This window comes from Clavelina lepadiformis, chromosome 1, assembly GCF_947623445.1.
Source record: "Clavelina lepadiformis chromosome 1, kaClaLepa1.1, whole genome shotgun sequence".
NCBI lineage: Eukaryota > Metazoa > Chordata > Ascidiacea > Aplousobranchia > Clavelinidae > Clavelina > Clavelina lepadiformis.
Window position 1 is genome coordinate 12233344 of NC_135240.1, and position 15520 is coordinate 12248863.

At 35.4% G+C, this 15520-nt stretch overlaps 2 protein-coding genes across 5 annotated transcripts in view; both read right to left on the minus strand.

The window, feature by feature from the left end:
* Positions 1–210: 210 nt before the first annotated feature.
* LOC143455089 (parathyroid hormone/parathyroid hormone-related peptide receptor-like) lies at positions 211–7024 on the minus strand. Of its 2 annotated transcripts, XM_076955073.1 has the most exons (11): positions 6767–7022; positions 6523–6615; positions 5411–5531; positions 5171–5275; positions 4114–4256; positions 2679–2776; positions 2326–2536; positions 2049–2217; positions 1776–1906; positions 1463–1693; positions 211–1313 (listed from the first exon to the last, which is right to left on the minus strand). In XM_076955073.1, exons 3-11 carry the CDS (start codon positions 5484–5486, stop codon positions 1005–1007), a joined length of 1473 nt encoding a protein of 490 aa, XP_076811188.1. In that variant the 5' UTR covers positions 5487–5531; positions 6523–6615; positions 6767–7022; the 3' UTR covers positions 211–1004. The 2 variants fall into 2 exon arrangements, with proteins under 2 accessions (XP_076811188.1, XP_076811181.1); XM_076955066.1 differs by having other exon boundaries at positions 6523–7024.
* Positions 7025–11625: 4601 nt separating this feature from the next.
* Positions 11626–15520, minus strand: part of LOC143450867 (glucagon-like peptide 1 receptor) — a 29543-nt gene continuing 25648 nt past the window's right edge. For all 3 annotated transcript variants that reach the window (XM_076951649.1, XM_076951661.1, XM_076951669.1), the window contains 8 exons: positions 15389–15493; positions 15068–15228; positions 14551–14648; positions 14133–14328; positions 13229–13379; positions 12989–13119; positions 12656–12889; positions 11626–12448 (listed from right to left, as the gene is read on the minus strand). In XM_076951649.1, coding sequence (XP_076807764.1) covers positions 12104–12448; positions 12656–12889; positions 12989–13119; positions 13229–13379; positions 14133–14328; positions 14551–14648; positions 15068–15228; positions 15389–15493 — 1421 coding nt within the window. In that variant the 3' untranslated portion in view covers positions 11626–12103. The remainder of the gene's footprint in view (positions 12449–12655; positions 12890–12988; positions 13120–13228; positions 13380–14132; positions 14329–14550; positions 14649–15067; positions 15229–15388; positions 15494–15520) is intronic.

Below are 15520 nucleotides of genomic sequence, written 5' to 3' on the forward strand. Positions count from 1 at the left end.
ATCACTGAGTATGTTATGTTTTTTTTTAAAAAACGGTACAATTTGACAAATAGTTTTCTCCAAACGAATAAGCTTAACGTACATAATACAAAGTGGAGTGAACAGGCAGTTGTCTGTTTCCAGTAAGAAATATTTGTTTTTTTATGACGTCTTTCTTCGTGTAAGTAACTTTTCAAGTGCTGTTTTTACATTCCTTGTAATTATTCTTCATTTACAATCGAGTTATATTTAATTGTGTTTATACAAGACATATATTTAGATTACATTTACGTCAAACAAACAAATCACCAATATACAAGTCTACGTTGAAACGTCACAGCATAAAACGAAACAGCAAACAGCTTGAGCATAAATTAATTATTTAAGTTATGGCAACATGCAGCATACTTCAGAAAATTATAATTTTGTTACAGAATTTCAGCTTATAAACTAACCATTTCCAAGACACCTAACACCAGCATCTAACCCCACCTCTCTTATACTGGAACTTTTGAGTAAACTTCGTCAATAACAAATATTCTATACAACGAGCAGTGTTATAAACAAGTTTTCAAATTCGAGTCGCAAGTCAAGTCCGTATAAATCGATATAAATGACTCAATTGAGTCAATTCAAGTAAAGCCATTTGATAAGTAAGACTCCAGTCAACTGATATTTGAAAGCAAGCTAGACAGAAAGCTAAAATACCATTTCTGCCAAACAAAAACGTTTAGTTCTATTACAAAATTTGTTCCACTTGATTAATTACACCGTATACGCGTTCGTAGACAAATAAATTCATTTTATATTATAATGTATTGCGTTTGGACCAATGAATAAAGATACGTTTTACCTTAATGTCTAAACGAAATAAAAAGAAACCACTCGAGTCATTTTAAATATTGACTCGAGTCAATTCAAGTCATTTATGTAGCCTACTTTCTTGTAAAGGCCATCGAGAAAAGTCATGTCTTTGGAAAAAGTGTCTCGAGTCATTATGACTCTGACCAGGAGTAGGACCCTTGTTACAAAAGCGGTTTTGTCGAAATGGAAAAGTTTAAATTACGTCCTTTGCTCTCATTATTGGACTGCTTGATAAAGCCTTCAGCCAGGTTATGACAATGGTCCGACTTCGGCGATTTTTTTCCAAGAGAAGTACGAGGTGGACTTTCACTTGTGAATGATGCAGACATCCGGCTACTAGGGCTTTGAGTCGACAAGGAAGTTTTAAAAGCTGCTGCAGTGAACTTTATGTTTTTCTTTGTCCAAAGTTTTTTCACCTCGGTTTGTACTTCACTGTTTCGAAAGCAGTAAAGTATCGCCGTAAACGCACCCTGCGGAGAAGTGACAATATCGTTAAACATTCAATCCAAATATTAGCAACAAAGACAAAACCTCGACATATAAGCAATGTTTATAAAGTGCGGTATTTATTGAGAAAGTATACGGGTATACTCGTAAAAATACAACTATATATACTAGCCTGAATAGAAATGCAAACAAGCTCGATGCTTCCAACAACTTCAATATCAACATCAAGACTTGCTAATGTAACCGATAGAAAGAAAAACACTGTGTGCTGAGTTCCAAGCAGAGTAACCAGTGCCAGTGTAGATAAGGCAAGTCTAACAATCTTATCTTTCTTTTGCATAGTTTTAGCCCGCAACTTCAAGCAAATGATTCGCATAATGTTGATGAAGAGAACAAAGTTTATCTGCAATTAAGAATTAAGCAATGTAACCGGAATTTTACTCTAAGTTGTAGGCTAGCGTAGATTTGAAAACTGCTTTACATACCATGATAGATAGAATTATTGGGACTTGAACAACCAACGAAAACTGTTCCGGCTGTGAGTAAATTGTCCAACAGGGATCTTCAACTGCAATTACTAAAACGAGCCACAAACCAACCGACAAAATAGGTCCACCTAACAACAAAAATTATATGAAGGCCTAAACACACCTTTACAAACGATCACAAACACTGTTGCTGGTATTTACAATAAATAAGTGTCATTAATTTTTATTATAGACCAATTGTTACTAAGTTCGAACTGTCAAAACATTTACCCCAACCGAAAAGAACAAAGGCTGGGAAGTATTTGCTTGTTAGGTTCCCAAGAGTTAGAAGCGATTGCAAGTAAACGCCTTCAATCAATAACCAAAAATAGTTTGTTGTCATGGCATAATACAAAATACCCATGGTGGTAATGTAATTGACTGGAAGAGAGCAAGTAGCCTAAAATATAAACAAGGCAGCATGAAACATAATGTTGTTACGGAAGATGAAGTTCGTGCAGTTTAGTCAGGCAAATCGGTATATTGTTTATAAAAGGTTTGTTCCTACCGCACGACTTAGAACGTTGCCAGATGGGTCGCAATATTGATCGAAGTTTTCTTTGAGATGCTTCATGTTTTCCGGGAAGGTTTCTTTGTCGTTGTCGTTGCCGTAGTCGTCATAAACATCTTTTACCCGCGTCACCAAGTTCACCACATAGCGAAGTATAAACGAAAGCATTAGACAGATGTGGATATAGTTGCGCGTGCAGCGAAGTTTCCTGTCAAAAACATGTCACAGTGTTACACAAAACCTGGAGTTTGTTATTAAAATACAGCAAAATAAATCGCATATATTTTAGTCTACCCGGCGCCCTGTTTTAGAATAAAATTCATTTTTATTTTTATATAGAAATGACTTACTTAAAGAATATGAAGATGTATAACGCAATCACCAGGCATACCAGTGAAACCGTAAATCCAACATTTTGTAGCACAGAACACACATTCTGGAATCCAAGCTACAGTAAATATACGTTTCGGTAAATTTTTTAAACGTAACTTCAGTTGACTAACTTGGTACTAGCCCCTTATAATGGGTTATCATTTAAACGTACCATGAGTTGAAAACCTGAGAAATGCTTAAACTAAGCTAACGCACAAGCAAACGTAAATTCTTTGCCACGAGTTAAATGTGTCAGTAACGCTTTAGGTGACTGTTATACTTGTTTGAGCTTTTTGTATACTCATCATCCCACATTACACGTGGGTTATCTTTACATATACCAATAGCATTTCGAAAGTTGATATTTTCCTCATGAATTGATCCGATATACTCACTATATTTTATGGCAAGTTTTGCTGTATCATATACTTTATTTGCGTGTGTGTTTTGGATTATATCGTCTCGATGGCGCAGCGGTTAGAGCTTCTTGCTCTTAGAAATACGAACGGGGTTCCCAGTTAGACTATCATTCTAATACCTTTGAGCAAGGTACAAACTACACTTGTTTTTGTTAAGGGGTTAAGATAATCATTTCTAAATTTGAACAATAATCAAACAAAAAACAAATATCTACCGGAACTTGCACAAAGACTTTAAGCTCGACATCTGGGACCGAAGCGGTGAGGAACCTTCGTCGAGTTTAAGTCGTGCAAAGACGTTTTAGCCAAATTTTATTTCATACATCATTTCAACATCAACATTAACTGGAGATGTATCGAGGGGGCGGCTATACGAGATTATACTCTGAGTGTACTCATAGTCTACAGCAGGGCTTCCCAAATTGGGGTCCGTGATGACTGCACAGGGGGTCCATTGCTCTCACAAAAAGCAACTAAAATTTTATTAGCTTTTGCCTCTGCCTATACTTGTGTGAAACAGCATGTTCAGCTCATACCAACATGAAGACAAAATACAGGTCCTGATTTGCCGTAGAGTCTGACTTACGAGTTTGCTTGTCACACATTTCTCCGAGAATTGATAAGTTGTGCAGTAAACAGCAACCTCATCCATCGCATTGATGTTGCCAGTGTTGTTAACAAACGTGGTTTAGTGTTATTTATTTTTGGGTTTGTATTATCCTTCCTCGTTGGTTAAGCAGAAAAATTGATGCAACATAAGATTGGAGACCAAGAAAAAAGATTTACAAATAAGAGGTCCGTCGCCCAAAAAGTTTGAAAAATCCTGGTCTACAGTTTCACGGCAAAGGTATGTTACTCAGATCGAAACTTCGTTGTATCATTACGACGTCAGTATGATGGTTGGGGTCAACTGGCGTAGCCAAAAACGTTCACGTGAAAAGGTCGGTTTTTCATGTACTCGAGCTTTTTTATAATTTCACACGCTTGTACTTACCTCCTGATCTCCAACGATAGTACTGATTGGAACAAAAGATTCGGCTGTATAAAGATTACAATCTTCCCAATAGGACCATGTTTCGTCACCTTTTTTATACCACTCACCATTGGATTCACAGAACTGATAACCGCTTAAGTTATCTGCAATGACAAAATTTCACATGCTTTTGTTTAATTTTATGCCAACAACTATAAGCATAACAAGACAGAAAATATATTTCGCTACGAGAATCCACTTCTTTAAAGATTGGCTGATTAAATGGACCATTGACCATTGGATTCGCAGGAACTGATAACCACTTAAGTTATCTGAAAAAATTTCGCATCCTTTGTTTGTGTATTGTGCAAACATTAAGGAGGCAGAAACTATATGTGACATGCAAAACGATTAACATAAAGATTAAGGCTTGGTTTGCTGAACGTTTATCTGGATACGCAGAATGAGAATTTTATACTTTTTTTAGGTTTAAAATATGGAAAATGTTCATTAAAAGGTTTGAAAATTACAAAATTATGTTATAACACCTAAGCAAAGGCATTAAGTAATTAAACTACAAAAGCAGATTAAAGAAAACCAAAAAACACTGCTTTCAATTTAGATGGAAAGACTTTTCGCAGTGTAGCGTATAGGCTATGTTTTCGTCTCTATAATCATTTAGCAATTGCAACCTACATACTTCGAATGTAAACTTTTTTATCGTTATTTTTCTTTTCACTTGTAATCGAGGTCGACATAAATTTAAACATATAAAAATAACGTTAAAATCTTATATAAACGTATGTTTTAATATAAAATTACCCATGTTTCAGCAAACCAACTTTTCTGAACGTCATCGAAAGCAAATGCTTGACAAAATTTCGGTAAATTAGGGATTTTATCCAGACCTTTGAGATTATGATTTTTGTTGCGATTTGTATATTCAAAAGGGTGACTTATGATTAAGGACGGATTATATTATGTTATAGGAATATAAGCGTAGAAATATTTATACACTTCGCATATTGTCATACAAACATTGAATCTTAAAACTATTCGTCGATTAAGTTAAGAGCACCTTCTCCATATGGAATCCCAGGCGGACAAGGAGCTTCCACTAAACTGTGTGCACGTCCATGAGGCCAACACATGAATCCATCAAATCTTCCCGGACAAAATGTACCTTGTATAAGAAGATATATAAGTTGCATAAAATTTGTGAAAACACACACTCTCAACATAAGTTTAAAAACATATATTTCAGTTAAACTTCTTTAAATTCCAGTTTGTAGCCTACAAAGGAAATGCAAAGTCTAACCGTTTTCTTGAAATCGGGATTTGGTTTTGTTCAACATATCTTCGCATCTTTGTTCGAATAGAGCAGAAAGGCACATGAGCCCTTGGGTTGTAATCTTACTGATAGGACTGTCTTCAATATACTGTATAGTAAACAAGATAAGCCTATATAGTTTCAAGTACCTTAGCTTGATCATAAATACGTATGTAAAAACATTTTATAGAACGTGCTTATCGGTGTTTGACGCCAGTCGGACGGCTAAAAACAGAAGTAACAATATTGTGAACGGTCGATGGGAGCCCTTCCAAATGTCCAATGCACTAACGTAAAGTTTGAAAAATAATCTAAACACGATGGCTTTTACGTCCATGGCAAAGATTAGATGCTGAAGACAAGCAGACTACTTTACCGAATATTTGATCCAATCATCGGTAATATCTTTGCTTGGGCCAACGTCTCCATATACTTTATAACCCGAAGCTAATAAATCAATACCTTAGTTTGCAGTAAATGTTTTTATATAAAATCTTATAATCACTTGTAGCGCAATAAACTTTCTAAAGATATCTAAAATTTATAAATTAAACTACAAATAAGTTAAATTTTCGGTAAACATGTAGCAAAAATATTTACACAGCGTACTGATTCGGAAAACGCTCAGAAATACTAACAAATGCTCGTGATTGGGCAAATCTTCTATGTTACGAATTAGATTGTTTTTTATATCTCACAGCCATGTCTGGCTTTATCAAGCGCGGGGCCTCTTGGGTGATTTTAAACAACTTAATGTAATAATAATAATAACGTCAAAGCATTGCTTCGTATCATTTTTTTTTACCAAAACATTCTCTTTCGAGAACAAAATGAAAAATAGCACTGTGATTTGCGAAAAATAAACGTTAAATGATTATTTCTGTCTTCGTTCTAAGTAGCACAACGCCTAACGCAGTCGCATCGCTTTTCTTGGCCTAACGCCGGCCCGTCCATAGCAGTTATAAATTTAAGGCTTAAAAATAAGAACTCAGAATGTTCAAAATGTTTTTCTGAATCGATTTTTCAAAGTGCACTCCGCTATATATACTTGGCAAAGCTGCATTATTACATTACGATAACTAATAATAATCACAACTTACCTTCTTTACTGAGCAAATTGTCAATGAGTCGTAATTGTAGTCTGTATTATTTTCATCATAGAGATCCTCCGTGTAGTCTGTGTAGTTATATTCCTGTTCGTAGGAATTATTTTTGTCTTGACTTTCGAAAGCATAATTGTCTGTAAAGGGCCAAGGCAGAGCACCTTTGCAGTGATCTATTTTTTTTAGTAAATTCAAAAACTTCTCGGGATATGCACTGGCGCTTATGTTACTCATTGCAAACCTTATCCTTAAAAATGCGTTTGCTTCTATTTGTGTTGTTCTGTGTTTCTGCCCACGTTTAACGTTCAGTGGCTTACCTCGGTCCAAACAATGCCTCGATTGTTTTCAATAATTCTAGATTCTAGAAGCAATTAAATTCCGTATGAAGCCAAATCTTGCCTGTTGAATACCTTTTGAAGTACGTTAGGAGGTTTAGGTGCTTTTTTCTACATGTTTGCCTTTCTCTCTTATAGGCTATATCACACTCCACTATGTACGACAACTTAAAACAATGTTCACTTGCCAACGTGTTCAACTGCGGCAGTTAATATAGTTGAGATAACCTACAATCACCACAAAACCGGCAATTACATACCAAAAAAAGTAAGTGTGGAAAGAACGTCTCTGATAAAAACAAGTGTACATAAGAGGGTAGCAGACTGTCAGTTTTAACCAAATCGGTTAAAAATGCCCAAATTTCGTTTTCAACCTAAAAATCAATACTAAGATACTACAAAAAACTTGCCTGAAAATTTCTTCATTGCAAGAAAACTAGTGGATATGAGTTTTGTTGCACGTAACAGGTAATCTAACTACGGCATTTACGTATACCTTACCTGCGCAGGGTACAACTAAGTAAGATTTAATTCAACTATTGCATTTCTTTAATTATATAAGCCGCAATATTTTGGCACTGTTTCGTTCACTTTTGCGATACAAAAAATAGGTGTAAGCTGAAAGGCCATCTAACGACGGAAAACTCGTTTTACAGGTGCGATAGTATTTCCTTTCTGACGGAAACATTTTTCGCATAACTACAAGGTTCCGAACGTAATCTCAAGGAAATGCACTCAAATGACATCAAATCTTGTAAAAATGGCAAGAAAATTACAATCGTTAATTATTATAATTTGGTAGCGTACAACATATGCGTTATCGCATTTGACATGTATATAAACAGTTATGTCAGGAACGTGCACAAGTCACTTATAGTTCTTATGAAGTCTTCGTTTTTGCAACAAAATTGCGTCAAGTATAGATTTATTTTCAATCAAATTCGCCTTTCCTGTAAGCATACACTTTTTCTTCTTTGTAATTACTCGGATGCGCTCTGTTTGAAAAATTAATCGCGTAATAACAGAATATTATATTAAAAGGAATATGGTTGAAGAAAGGAATATGATTTAAGAAAAAGTTGTCTGTGTTTGATGCGGTACATTATACACGTGGCTGCATATAACGCACACTTTTGCGTTCGCAAGATTGAAAAGTCAAATGCACGTGGAAATAATTGAGTTGAAAATTGAAACCTATTATCGGAAAGCTTTTCCCGAAAAAATGAAAAGTTTTGCACAGACTATGTATGCTTTATACGTATGTAACAAACAAAATCAGACTAAAAGCTGACTGACCCACAACTTATCAATACTCCAGAATCAAGTCTGTATACAAAAGTTGTGAATGTTATTAAATATGCACTGTATGTGTAACCAAGATTTTCCAACTACACCGCAAACTAGTGTCTTAAAAATTGGATTATATAACATTAAAATGCAGTGCTTCTAAAACAAGTGCGTAAAGATATTCTCGTGGCATCTCTCCCCTTCCCGCTGTCATTCCCGCCATCCCGCGAAGATTCCTTTATATGCAATGGCTTGTCGGCTGGCAGTGAAGAAATCCCTGCCTGTTCCCATATTTGCGGATAAAGCTTCTGACGTTTTGTGGCTCTTCAGGCCACGTAGCAATGCCAAGTAAAGTATTTCGTTCTTTATGGTGACTTGGTTTTCACCCCTGTAGGCCATATTGCCCAGCTTCTTTAAGGCTTCGACAAATGACCGTGTTGACTCGTTCGGTCCTTGTACCCTGTCTAACAAGTTGTTCTTCAGCTTGTTGATTACGTTGGATTGTCGAACTTCCAAAGCTCTTTTATCAGTTCACCGTATGGCAAATCAAACAGCAAAGCATCTCTCCCTCGTACGTCCCAGCTTAAATCTTCATCGAAGCTGTTAATTAGTAGATGCTTCTTCAAAGCAGAATTCGCTTCAATAGCCATACAATAATAGTCGAAACGTTTGAGAAAACTTTGGAAATTCTCCTTGGACTTATACTTTGGTGGAGGAAAAACGAAATAGATAGCCACCGTGAAAATCCCACAAGTTAGACGAATAATTTCATTGACTGCGGGATCCTGGCGCGCTCGTCAATTGTAACCAAGATTTTCCTTGGCCAGGAAACCTCTCGCTTTTACAGCTAGTCGATTAGCCGGTTTCTGCTCTCCCATCTTTTATGAGCGTTCCTTTAATAAAAACAAACGTCTTTCTTATATTAAAACCAAATGTAGACTGAATCAACTCTTGGTCACCAAACCATCGTACCATCCACCCATTAATCAACGAGAAAAAGGATTCGCGGGTAGCGTGACATGCTTCGGGGAAGAGTTGTAGGGTACAATGAAAATGTGTTCGTGTATCTACAACTAGAATTTGCTAAAAACGATAAAAAGGGTCACAAGTACCACAACGGTAAAATATCACTACACAATAACAAACTACACCGCAAACTAGTGCCTTAAAAATTGGATTATATAACTTTAAAATGAAGTGTTCCTTAAAACAAGTGCCTATAAAGATATTCTCGTGACATATGCTACAAACAAAGCTACTGCAGATTCTGCAGATTTGTAACTTTTCTAATCTCCTTCTTTGTATATAGGACTAAGATCCAATATAGGTTATGTGAAATATGTGTAGTATTATACAATGTAATCACAATTAAGTCATTTTCATTAGAAGATATTTATTTCATCTAAAAGTATATATGTACATTATTTTGAACGAAATGCTTATCTGCTTAAAGAGGTTTGGTTATTTATTGATTGATTTAGGAGAACTTTGAAAACTTTAACAACCTGTTTGTTCTTTATGCTATAGAAAAAAGTTACTGAGATATTTGGAAGATTATTATTTGTCTGTCAATGATGTTTATGGTAGCATTTTCCAAGCCATTTACTTCAGTACCTTAAACTTCTCCATGAATTTTCCACGCTTTGAGCACTTGCAATCTAATGCTTCTTAAGTTGTCTATAATTGCTATAATCACAGCTGAAAATTTACAAAAATTTGCCCGCAAAATGACGAAAGCGGATTTTCGAAGAATTCTTTTTCTTTTTCACCACTGTAAAATAAATGCTTTGCTTGCATAATATAAACTTGTTAAGAATGCTGTTTGTACTTGAATATGAAAAGTGCACATTTGTACGTACGTTGAAGTATTGCTGTTGTTTTTCAAATTATTATCGTGGGTGGTAGAATCAAAGTCTGAACAAAGATTAAGTTATAAAATTAAATCATTTCATCTGAAAATATTGTACTGTATAGTAATTTTACGTTTTTTCATGCGTTATTTCAAATTGAAGAAGATAAAAAATTGCATTCAAAGATTATACCGCCGTTGACCTGTTCTTCAATCAATCTATCAGAATGTCACGTCATTCGCGAAAAATACAATATCGCACAAAGAATGCGCGTTATCAATTATGTAAACAATTAATAGATTCCGAAATTTCGGCACGAACGTTAACACTTTATGTGCTTTTAAGAACTCAAGCGTCGCTCTCGGGTTGGGCGGGACATTGTCTTTTGCCGAAATAAACAAAAGGTATATTAGAATATTACGTTATTGCAAGAAAACTCTTTTCAAAGGCAATGTGAAATCGTTTATTGTCTTGTCAAATATACTGTTAATCACCTCTGCAGGTAAGATCTTTCCGAGCTTGTAATTTGATATGAACTTTACCTTGCCTACGCTGCGAAAGGCGAAGAAACGGTAAGAATGTAGACCAACAATAATAAAGTGCTTTAGCAAATAACGTCACTATAATTGAGAAAGGGTGATTTTATTAAAATGTGTATATGCACAATGCTTAGCCAATTTGATACAAAAGTGCAATGCTTCTCAAACCTAGTTAAACACAACGATCTTTTTCAGTCCAAACTTTATTTTCCATTTTTTTCAATTGGCAGTAACTTTTTTTACGTGCAATATACAGTACATGTTGTAGAATCCGTGCACAGAATGCTAGGCCTGTATACCGCACAATATTTGGGTTCGTTTACGGTATTAAAAAAGAGCCAGTTATAAGTAAGTATATGGTACACCAATTACGTTCCTGAATTAATGATCATTCTCACGGTTTGTCCGATGGTTACATTTCATCGAATCACATACATCCACTTTTAAATGTATGTAACATATTTTAGTGAGGACCTATACATAGCCTACGGTATAACAACAAAAGCATTTTATGCTCAAGTTTAAACATTTTAGATTGTTTTGTTACGACGTCATACACTTATTCTCGGCTCTGGTACTCGACTATATAATGAAGCCAAAAGCTCGCGATTGCAGACGGCATTTTTACAGCTACAGCGTTAAATGACTTCAAACAATCGTTTTAAGAATATTTAATCTTAACCCAAAAATAAATAGTCAACTCCATAGAGACTGCTTGATGGAAGTTACAGTATATTTCTTAACTTAAACGTATATTTATTTACACAGGCCACATGAACAACTCTGGGTAAAGCACGATTTGAGTTTTTCGTTTCATCTAAAAGTTGCGTTTTAATCCTAAATTACCGGTATACGTTTACTTTCGGAAAATTTCATCGACAGACAATACAAAATGCTTCCAAACTGAACCAATTAATCAGGATTTACGTTACAGTTGGTTATAACGTTATATGCAACGTCTGTAACGCGGCGTTTTTAATGCTTGCATATTTTGCGCCTCTGAAAGCTTGCCAAAGTGCCACTTTTCTGGCTTCTCAGAAGTGAGCACTTGTATTTTTTTCAAATGTCTGTAATATAATCACAAGTTAATTACATCAAATAGTTTTATTCGCGCATCGGTCAAGTGAGTTCTTTCACCGAAAGTTAACTTCAAAAGAATCCGATTTGGCCCGACATAGAAAGGTTGATAGACGTTGTAAAAATATAGCACAATAATCTCACTCAAGATTATGCAAAGCTTGTCGGAAGAATTTCTTTTTTGTCCGGTATTGTATCGCAATTGATCTCCTTAAAAATTAAACCGTTCTAAGTAATTTTGGGAAACTTCCAAAGAATATTGGTACAGGACACATATTTTAATAGACCCAGAATTTAAACAAATAAATAAAATATACATGTATAAAGAAGGTTAGAACATTACAGAATAAAGAAGTTCTTCGTGCTGTATTGTACACAAAGTTGCCACACAATACACAAGTTCTGCTTTTAAACCTTAACACGACACTCGCATAATCGATACACCTCAGCGAAAAAAACTACGGGCAAGCTTTCGGCTATTGGTAAAATGTCATACGCTATTAACAGCGATTTGCGGTACACTCAGACTGTTTCCACCGTTTTCAATCAAAGGCTGCAATGGGTTAAAGTTTCCCGAGATACTTTGATCGTAGGCGGTAGACCGTCGACTACTGAACTCAGATTCTCTTCTAAAGGATTCGAAATTGCTTGTATTTTCAGTAGTATGAGTGCTCGTAATTGACGTTAACTGGGTACCGTTACTGTAAAAGGATGAACACTTTCGTGAATTTGCAGCGGGGATTCCATTTTTCCACCTCCACATGTTCCAGAGCTTAACGATTTCTGTTTGTACTTCGCCGTTCAGAAAGCAGTAAAGGATTGCAATCAGACACCCCTGCGCAAAAATTAGCAAAATGATGGATAAATACTTTTACACTGTAGGCAATGCAGCATTTATTTCACAGTAGCTTGTATAGAAAATTAATGAAGCAATTAGGTCACTTTGTGATCGACGTAACAGGGAAACGAAATCGTGTTCAGAAAATCAGTTTAAAACTGCAAATACAAATCTTTATGAGGATTAGCACTTTCTCATATATACCTGAAATGAGGTGAAAATCATTTCGAATGCCACTTTAACATGAAGGGTGATGCTATCACTGCCCACTGTTTCATTTGTGACCACGAGAAAAACAATGTAATGTATTCCTAAAAGTGGTATCAACGCAAGCGTAGATTTTGCTAGCCTGTATTTGTAGTCAGTGCGGGTCATATTTTTTGCCCGTAACTTGGAAACGAGAATCCGGACAATATTTACAAAAATGACAAAATTTACCTGCAAAAACAACAAGTTAGATATGTATTTAACATAATAAAGATGACCAGCATTAACGTAAAATCACTTTTAGTTGTTCTTTCATCGCGCTTTGCTTACCACGATCGATATTATAACAGGGATGTCTAGTGCCCAATAGGCACGATATTCATCGTATCTTTCCCAACAACCATCATTAGCAAGTGCAATCCTTAATGTGACCCAAACACCGACTGGAATCCAAGGTCCTCCTAATCGCAAAAGTCCAAAGTTAGGTTTACGATTATTCAATTAGAAAATCTGTCACCAAATGCACTACAACAAATGCTTAGTGCTATCTACCGCTCCTGATAAGCTTACCCCAGCCAAAAGCCATGAACATAGGGAAGTATTTGTACTCTGACATGGAGAATACCAACAAAAGCTGCAAGTAAACGCCTTCAGCTAGTAGCCAAAAGTAGTTGGCTATAATCGCATAGTGCATCAGTGTCAAAGACACTCTGCAGCTAATCTGAAAATAAAAACATTATTGATATCAATATCATATGCTCATAACTCGAAAAAAATAACGACCTTACAAGGACACGACCTTTTTATTTCTTATTCACCACTGACTGTCCGATATGAATACAGTACTGCGAAGGAAATGCCTATAGAATTTCTATTGTACCACAATATGTATATTAATCATGGAATCATTCAATGAATTAAATCATAAAATATAAAGCTATCAATTCAACTTGGACTTGGTTGTAAGCATCACGTTTATTTATCTACATGTAACTTGGTCTTGGTAATTTGAAAACTTCCATGTTCTAAAAGTTCTTTATGGGTTTAGGTTTATTTGTAGTTTCATTTTAAATTATAGTATAAACCTTTGTACGTGACATTAATTATGGTTTATTCAGATTGCTTCAGCTGAGAGCTCTCAGTTAACTTTCAATCGGTCGACAAAACCTAATCTGTAAATCTGAGAAATCATGTAATTATGCAACCATTCTTTAAGGATTTCATTAGGTGAGTCAAACTGCACTAAAATAAAACATATAAAAAATCAAATTCGAGGTGACCTTTCGAAACATTCCTACTAATCAAGTTAAGGACAGATTACAGAGCATCTGTGCTATATTTGGCCACTTCATATCAGTCATACAAAATGTTAATTATTATAGGCGACAGAAATCCTTAAAAACCATCTTAATGAGATCGCCTTTAGCTCTCCATATTTAAACAAGCACACAATAAAAAGAGTTTTCTTTCTTACCATTTTCGCGCTCACCCCGCCAAATTCATCACAATATGCTTGCAAGCTTTCGTGCAAGTTAGTTGTGTCCAACAAGTCCCGGTTAAACGAATATTGAGAATCCAGAACTTTGTCCTTGACGATCATTGTGATATAGCGAATGATAAATGAAATCATCAAGTTCATGTGAATATAGTTGCGAGTGCAATGAAGTTTCCTGCGGAATATCAACATCAAAGCACCAAGCAAAAATATCATTAATCTTATATTGCACGTTATAATATTTGTTCCTCTCTTCCCAATGAAGTTGTATTTCAATATATGATGATATTCTACATGCGGAGAAAAAATTGTTTAGTTCTTTGTACTTCTTTCGCGCTGCCGAATATAAGTTACTTCATAAAATCATATATGTACTGTTCAAAGCTACATAACTCACTTGAAAAATGTCAGCAGGAAAAGTGCGACAAATAAGCAACACAAAGATATCGCATATCCAATCGTAAAGGTTGTAGACAAGATTTTAAGCATATTCTCCTAAAAAGGGCATTTCATTAAGTTGCATTTCGCAAGTTTATGAAAAGTTTTAATTCATGTAAATTATTTTATTTGAATTAACTCTTTATCCAGATTTCTAAAAGCCATTTTAATGCCAAATAATATGAGAGCAACGAGACTTCCAAGAACATTTCTCCGCAAATGTCAAACTTAAAAAAATGCAAATTTCACCAGCGGTTTCCCAAAATTTGGACTTTAAGAAAATATGGCTATTTTTTGGTATTTAAATGAAACACTTGCGGTCTCTTAAAACTACTAAGCGGTCACCCAAACCAAACCTTAAAAAAAAACCTGCATACACACACCGTGTACAGCAACACAGAAAGTTACAGCTAAACTGAATACTGCACTCAAATGAACTCGCATTGAATATGAACACGTATACAGTACAATATTACCTCGCGCTCAGCCTCGTCGTTACTGTAATCAAGGGTCAGAGAGGTATTTTTTACATAAGGATTGCATTCGTCTATGCTTGACCAAACCGATAAAACTCCGCTTTCGTTCTTTTGATGCCACGTCCCGTTATCTTTGCAATAACGGTATGCAAGCAGAGAATCTTCAAATAAAAGTACTTTCACCAAACTATAAATGGTATTTAGCTGGAACAACACGTATAGCAATAGACATAAATTTGGAACGTTTAATTTTCAATACAAACTTGAAAAATGCACCATGCATAAGATCTTGCTGTATATAGCTTATGTAAATATTTTTACCATCGTTTAAGTTCAAATATTCGGGACATATTTCGGACACAAAGGTGCCCGGCTTTGTATGCTTCCAACACACAGTTCCATCGAATTCTCCCGGGCAATACACACCTATAAAACATTTTAAAGCTCGTAATG

Coding starts and splice junctions, on each gene's coding strand:
- LOC143455089 (XM_076955066.1), bottom strand. CDS start 6,759: ATGAGTAACATAAGCGCCAGTGCATATCCCGAGAAGTTTTTGAATTTA. Junction 2,777..4,113: donor CTATCGTTGGAGATCAGGAG/GTAAGTACAAGC, acceptor TATTTACTGTAG/CTTGGATTCCAGAATGTGTG. Junction 2,218..2,325: donor GCAACGTTCTAAGTCGTGCG/GTAGGAACAAAC, acceptor TTTATATTTTAG/GCTACTTGCTCTCTTCCAGT.